Source organism: Nyctereutes procyonoides, unplaced genomic scaffold (assembly GCF_905146905.1).
Source record: "Nyctereutes procyonoides isolate TBG_1078 unplaced genomic scaffold, NYPRO_anot_genome, whole genome shotgun sequence".
Lineage (NCBI taxonomy): Eukaryota > Metazoa > Chordata > Mammalia > Carnivora > Canidae > Nyctereutes > Nyctereutes procyonoides.
In genome coordinates this window covers 11,745,972-11,753,004 of record NW_026575042.1, presented here as the reverse complement: position 1 = coordinate 11,753,004, position 7,033 = coordinate 11,745,972, and the positions used below count along the sequence as shown (strand labels likewise).

Sequence of the window (7,033 nt, the reverse complement as noted above, 5' to 3'; positions counted from 1 at the left end):
CACGGGGCCGAGAAGAAGGGAGGACCCCTCCCTCCCCCAGGAAGCCCCCTCAGTGATCCAAAAAAACAAAACACCCCAAAAGACGAACAAACAACAAACCACAACAACAAGCCCAGAGCTGCCTGAGCTGCTCCAAGCGGGGCGCAACCCCCCTCGCCCCCGCACCCCCCACCCCCAGCTCCGAATTACACTTCGCGGACCCCCAGCCCGGGCCAGTTCCCCAGCCCGCCCCTGGCCTCTTCGGGGCCCCTCCGGTCCCCAGGGCCGACCTAACTGGGCAGCCCCTCCATCCTGCGGGAGGTTCCCGACACCCTGGTGTCCCGCCCTGGAGAGGAAAGGGCGAGGGAGCGGGGCGCAGCCGGGACGGGAAGCCCCTCGGGCGGAGAGGCGGGCTGGACCCCGGGGCGGGGCGGGTCTCCGCTGGCCACCGCCCCTCCGCTCCCGGAGCCGCCGCCGCCCGGCGCCCCAGCGGGCCCCCCCCCCCCCCCCCCGAGCGCGCGCGGCCGCGGGGCTGCGTCACGTGCCGGCGGCGCCGGGAGCGCCTATTTAAGGGGCGGCCGCCGGCCCACCTGCACCTGGCTCGGCTCCGCCGCCGCTCCTGGGCTGCGCCGACCCGCCCCGCCGAGCGCCGCGTCTTCGCTTCTAGCCCACGAGGTAGGTTCCCGGCCCGGCCCTCGAGGTGGTGTGAGAATGCGGTCCGCAGTCTTGTGCCCCTTCCACCTCATCTTCCTGTTTTCTGCACCTTCTTCCCGACAGACAGCTCGGAAGACCTTTCTTGAAGTCAGAAACGCAGAGGGGGCTGGGCGGGCAGAGCGGCTGGGGTCTTCCGAGCCGGCTTCGTCCCCGTGCCCTGCCCGTGCCCGTGCCCGTGCCCTGCCCTGCCCTGCCGCGCCGTGCCGGGATAGCTATTTGCTAGGATTAGCACGCGACCTGGGCGTTGCAGGATGTTGCACGGAGGTGCGGTGCACCCGGCAGTCTCCTCACATAGACTCCCAAGGGGCTTTAAGATTTAAATCCACTTTCTAAATATTGCAGGAAATGTCAAGGCTTTGGGGTAGAAAAGCGCGGGTGTCGTGTCTGCTCGTGGATCTCGAAGGCGACGGCGCTTTGCCAACGACAGAAGACCAAGCGCTTGTTTCTGATTCTCAAAAGCCCTTTGGGTTTTGCATCGTAGTTTGTTGCCGGCTCCCGTGTGCACCTCAAAGAAACTTTAGAAGCGCGGCTTTGATTTCTCGCTCCTGCATTTTAAGCTGCGCTCCTCTCTTTTTCACCCTTGATCCCCCCCCCCCCCCCCCATTGAAAGCTTCTTAGCTCTCAGCAGCTTTAACTCTTGCTTTTCCAGTTGCAAGACGGGCTCCCTAACAACACTTTCTGAAACTAAAGGAAACAAGACATTTCTTCTGCCCGCCCGGGCGGAAGGCCGGGTCCCCGTCGGTACCGGGCACCGGTGGGGCTCGTCCCAAGGACACAACGGGGTGTGGCCGCCGCGTGCCCCCGCGGCGCCTGGCGAGCCCCTGCCTTGCACGGGCGGGCGCGGCCGCAGCCCCGCGCGCTTGCCCTGAGCCCCCGGGGCCTCCGCCAGAGCCCGCGAGGCCCCCCGCCTTTTCGTTCACGTCCCCTGTCCCATTGCTGTCCCGCAGCCATGAACGGCGGCGTGTGCCTGTGCGTGCTGCTGGCGGTACTGGCGGCGGGCGCCCTGGCGCAGCCCGTCCCGGCCGACCCGGCGGGCCCGGGGGCGCAGCGGGAGGACGAGGCGCCCCGGAGGCAGCTGAGGGCAGTGCAGAAGGTGGACGGCGAGCCCCGCGCGCACCTGGGCGCCCTGCTGGCCAGGTACATCCAGCAGGCCCGGAAAGGTACGATGCTCATTCGCCTATGGGGTCCTTATTCCTCTGACCCCGCCTGGGGCTCCCAATCCTGAGCCTCTTCCCCAGCGTCCTGCTGATGGAGGTGGGTAGCCCCTGGGAAGGAAACAGGCGGTGCGTTAAGCTGAAAGGTTTTTTCACTTTCGCCCCCCCCCCGCCCCCCATTGCACTGCGCTGGACCGTACAGTTTTCTGGCCTCCTTTTGTAGAAAACTGAGAGCGAATGCGGTGGATTCAATTAATTAAGGAAAACCTTTTTAAAAGAGCTTTCTTGAACTAGTGTTGGCCCGTGTTGCTGCTTAAGTTCAACGCTGTATTATGAAGATATTAAAAGGTAATTATGAAGCAAATTACTGACTCTAAAAGACTTTGCAGATCTACCAAATACCCAATACTGGAAATGCAGAGGAACCAGGAGCCACCCAGGTGTGACGCTTGGAAACCCCCTAGCAGGAAGGCATTGATGCTGAGAAAGCTCTTGCGTTCTGACAACAGTTGAAAAAAAACAGTGACAAAAAAAAAAAAAAAGAAAGAAAAAACAGTGACGATATGTGTCAGTTTTCTTTCCAACAGGAGGAAAGAATCAGTAGCAGTCTTGAGTTCTCCTTGGCAGTGATTTAAAATGATTACTCAAGAGACCTGTTTGTTTTTATTTTGCTGTTAGCGAGGTGGTCCCAATTGCAGCAGGACTGTGCAAGCCAGGTTTCTCAGCATCGAAGTCTGTCTGCGGGATTATGGTGATTTGGTGGCTCACGAGCAGGGTGACATACTGACAGTCCCTTTCCTGGGCCTGTCTCATCTGTAAAGCACAGAGGAAGCTAGAGTTCCCTAGGTCCCTTCTAGCATTCTGTGTGATTCAGAGGGAGGCTCATTCATCTGTAGGCTCCTTAGGAATCATGATTGGGACTGAAACAGTTTTTTTTTTTTTTCAACAAACTTGATCCGCTGTGACATGGATGGCTGTGGGGTGGTGTGCTAAACTAGACCAATGCAGCCAGCCAATAAACCACAGAAAATGCTGTTGGGAAGGGTAGAGGGTGCACCCCTTTCCCATGAGGCTTTCTGACCCTCCTGTGTGCCAGGGAGGCTTTCCTTGACTAGACAAGGAAAAAATGATGAGCTTGGCTTTCCAGAGTCTCTGATGGTTTCATATGAAGGTAAGATCAAAACTTTTTCGACCAGGGGAATTCAGAAGGAGAAAAAATAAAAAGATGATTTGTTATATTTTGTCCGCTCTTTGGGAAATTGTCCCAGCTACCATCTTCTGTTTTGCTTTCTAACTAAAATTAAATTAAGAGATGTTGGAAATATTAGATGACAGAGAAAGTCTGAAAACTTCTTGAATTCCTATTGATTATCTGTCTCAAAGTAATTTAATATCTGTCCTTGGATGTCAGTTGAACTTCAGCCAGACCAGCCCGAAATATCATAGGTTTTTCACTGAGCTGTCATCTGGAACCCCCTCCCCACCGTCAGGAAAGAGCCACGAGAAACAGGTCGGAGAAACAAGCCAGTTGCCAAACTACTTCCCCAGAACCGACACTTGGCAGTGGCTTTATACTACAAATCTTACTGGAAGTTTGTCCCTAGCATCTCTGCTCAGCCACTTTCTCCCTTTGCCTCTAGAATGCTGTACCACACAAACCCATGCGGGAATGGCAGCCCCTCGGGACTTTAGCTGCCAACACCCACAACGGGCACAAGGCAGAAAATAATCCTACTCGCCTATTTGACAAATATGAACCAGGAAGAAATATTTATACCTATCCTTGAATATTTTACACATTTTGAGATCATACTGGATATGTACTCAACTACAGTACTTATGCTTACAGATTCTAAACACGATAATGTACTCTTCGAGGAGTGCTCAAGAGTTTATTGTTAGAAATTAATTGTCTGCAGAGCTTTCAGTGATTGAGAAGCGATTCTATTGGGGGCAGGGGACATCTAGCATACACCTGCCCCATGCCCAACAAAGCTCTAATGCTACATCTGTAACATCTGTACTGTCTGTTATTCCTCGCTGAAGCCCTGGTTAGTAAGTTCCATTAGGCTCTGGGAGAATGTATAACCTACGTGACTTTGCACACCTGACACTCTGTTCAAGCCCTGCCCTCCCCAGCAGGTCTGGAAGCCAGTCATCTTCCCAGCTGTACTGCCATTCGGGGGGTTTTAAAGTTTAAAGGAGGCAGGCCCTTCAATTTAATTCTGTAAACCAGGTGTAGTTCCTACTTTGTGTCACACTGGAGAAGCGAAGTGAGGACCCAGGTAAATGCACACACTGTGAGCACAGAAATGTGCGTGGAATGGAGAGATTGAGGTGTGAAACCAGCACAGCTACCAGGGCTGAATGTGATTCCTGAACCACCCCCCTCCCCTGCCCCAGCCCAACAACCTAGGCTGCTTATGCACCTCGAAGCTGCTGCCGCTTTGCCTTCATTAACTGGAACTTGGGGCTATGCCCAGCCCTTCATGGCGGCATTCATCATCACCAGGCAGAAGAATGGGCCACATTTCTGTAACTGGGTACAAATAACTGGATATGCAAGGTTTTTTTGAATGCAGAGACTAGTATTTCACCTGAAAAATGCTGAACAATGAAACAGCCAGGTCTGTTTTCCTTTTGCATAGCTGGAGATATCTGCAAAGAGGCAAGAATGTCTGGATTGACTTTTGATCCCAAGGCTGGGAAGGGATTGAGGTGGGGATGTCAGGAGAAGAATGGGTGGGGACATTACTCTGTATAATTGTTTCTGGTTTTTAATTTAGCTAGCTTCACTTGGTTATCCAATAAGACAGAGAAACTGCTCCTGCAAGGTCATTTATCAATAAATAAGTCATAGTCTGACTCCTTGCAGCCTGTGGGCAGGAGCTGGCAAGGGCAGTCTCATACAGGAGGGTTCGATGCCAGCATCCCGAGCAGTGGGGTCACAGGGGCCCTCATACGATAGGAACCATGGAGCAGTCCTCCATCACTCTGCTCTTAAAGTCCCCTGGGCTTTCCCCCTTTGAGGTCCCTGAGGGACATTTCTTGCCTCTTAGCTTGCACAAAAGAAGGCATTATACTTATTTCACATCCAGAAGGTCACTGTCTGTGATCTATGGGCTAGGACTGTGTCATATGTCTCCAAAGAAACTGCTTCTTCATGTCCCTGTTTGCTCAATGTGAATTACACGTGAGAATCATCCTGTTCCTGACGACTTAACTCCTGAAGGTCCATTTCTCATTCAGTTATTGCATTTTGGTCAAAAGGGATGAATTAACCTCCTTATTACCTCTCTGCCCACTCTTCTTTGAGTGCCACTGAAGTAAGATTTTAATCTGACAGTGTGTCTTATTCTCATTATCATTTTGAAAAAGAAGGTAGCTTTCAAATTAATTTGTACACAGTATTTGTCTAGCAGTGGGACTTGACTCTATTTTTTTAAACCATTCTAACATCAAAATATTGTAACTAAAAAAAAAAAAACAAAAACAAAATATTGTAACTGCGTCACCTTAACAATAGTCAGGTATGCTCGGGATATCAAGGGGCAAATTCCAGAAATGGGTAAGTACCAAGGAAACCCTTGCTTGGCATCTACTGAGGGCCAGCTACCAAGGTGGAAACACCCCGAGGAGTAGGAAAACTAAGGCATATCTAAGCTGTGGAAGGCCACAATCTGTGGATTCACTTAAATCCTTATAGATTGGAAGCCATACCCATGGCTAGTAAATACTACTCTCCCTAGTGACACAGACTTGGGTCCTTCTCTTAGATTCTGGTCTAGCAATCCATCCCACTGTTGGACAGCTCTTTGATACCTTTAAGGAGGAGCATACTACGTATTGTCTGGCTTTTCCCATTGTTCTCCTTTACAGAGTGAAATAGTGATGCTCTTAGATGTAATGGCCCTGCTTCCTTTGCCCCTGCCCTTTGTAGCTCCTTCTGGCCGAATGTCCGTCATTAAGAACCTGCAGAACCTGGACCCCAGTCACAGGATAAGCGACCGGGACTACATGGGCTGGATGGATTTTGGCCGGCGTAGTGCTGAGGAGTATGAGTACCCCTCCTAAGGGACCCTGCCTTTGTCGGCACACCAGGAAGCAACCGCCTGGCTCAGAAGAGGCAGAAAAAGAAAACAATCACACTCATAACTCATTGTCTCTGAAGTTTGACATTTTCAGTATCTATTTATTAAGTTTTCAATGTGAAAAATGTCTGTAAGATTGTCCAGTGCAACCTCACACCTCACCAGAATTGTACAAATGGAAGGCAAAACATTTTCCTCGTCTGTGATGCGTGGTCCTAAAGTGTTGCTATGCTATTAAAATAATTTCATTCTGCTCCCTAGTCCCCTGTGTCTATCGAGCGCAAAGGGTTCCATATAATCCACAGGATCTTCAAGGAGGAAAGCCTGATAGATAATACCCAAGGACAAACCCCTGGCATAGATGGTCCCAGAGAGGGCTCGAGAGATGAGGGTTGGACATGAGGTTAACTTCTCTACTGCCAGGCAAAATGGCCAGTAAAAGGACCTTCTGGGTCAGTTCCATGGCCCAGCTCTGGCCACCCTGGGCGTGGGGCCCCTGCTGGGCTTCACTGCAAAAAGAAAACACGCCCTGCTTGTAGTGAGCACTCACTTGTCTGGGTAAAGACCAGAGATGCAGCTTGGGTTGGAGCCTCCCACCTGCCCATCGCGGTAGGATGTAGTAACACCATCCCTCACCAGGACTTCTTTGGGATTCTCTTGGCCTTTAAACAAATTATGGGGCAAATACTAGTCAGTGCTTTCACATCCCTTGGATCTCTCCATGGCCCTGTGGCACAGAGGTTATTGTCCTTTTACAGATGAGGAAACAGGTCCCAAGAGGTAAAAGTGACTGGCCCACAGTTCCCCAGCTAATGAGATTCACAGACTTGATCACTCCCAGTAGCATGACCTCCATCACCCCAGCCCTTCCAGACTCTGGAGTACATGTGAATCACCAGGGAATCTTATAACTCACACATTCTGATTCAACAAGTCTGGCCTTGGGCCTGAGCAAGCTCCCAGGTGAAACCAGTGTGGTGGGTCCTGGACCACACTTGGGGTGGCAGTGGTCTAGGGAGGAGCCTGTGATTACAATCCCCTGGGTCTAACCATATTTCAGAGACATATTTCATAGCATGTTGGGTGATTCTAGTA

The 7,033-nt window shown here is 51.7% G+C and overlaps 1 protein-coding gene across 1 annotated transcript; it reads left to right on the top strand.

The window, feature by feature from the left end:
- The first annotated feature begins 564 nt into the window (after nt 1-564).
- Nucleotides 565-6,198, top strand: CCK (cholecystokinin). The gene is made up of 3 exons (XM_055321297.1): nt 565-654; nt 1,641-1,853; nt 5,788-6,198. The coding sequence occupies exons 2-3, from the start codon at nt 1,643-1,645 to the stop codon at nt 5,919-5,921; spliced, it is 345 nt and encodes a 114-aa protein (XP_055177272.1). The 5' UTR covers nt 565-654; nt 1,641-1,642; the 3' UTR covers nt 5,922-6,198.
- Nucleotides 6,199-7,033: the final 835 nt, after the last annotated feature.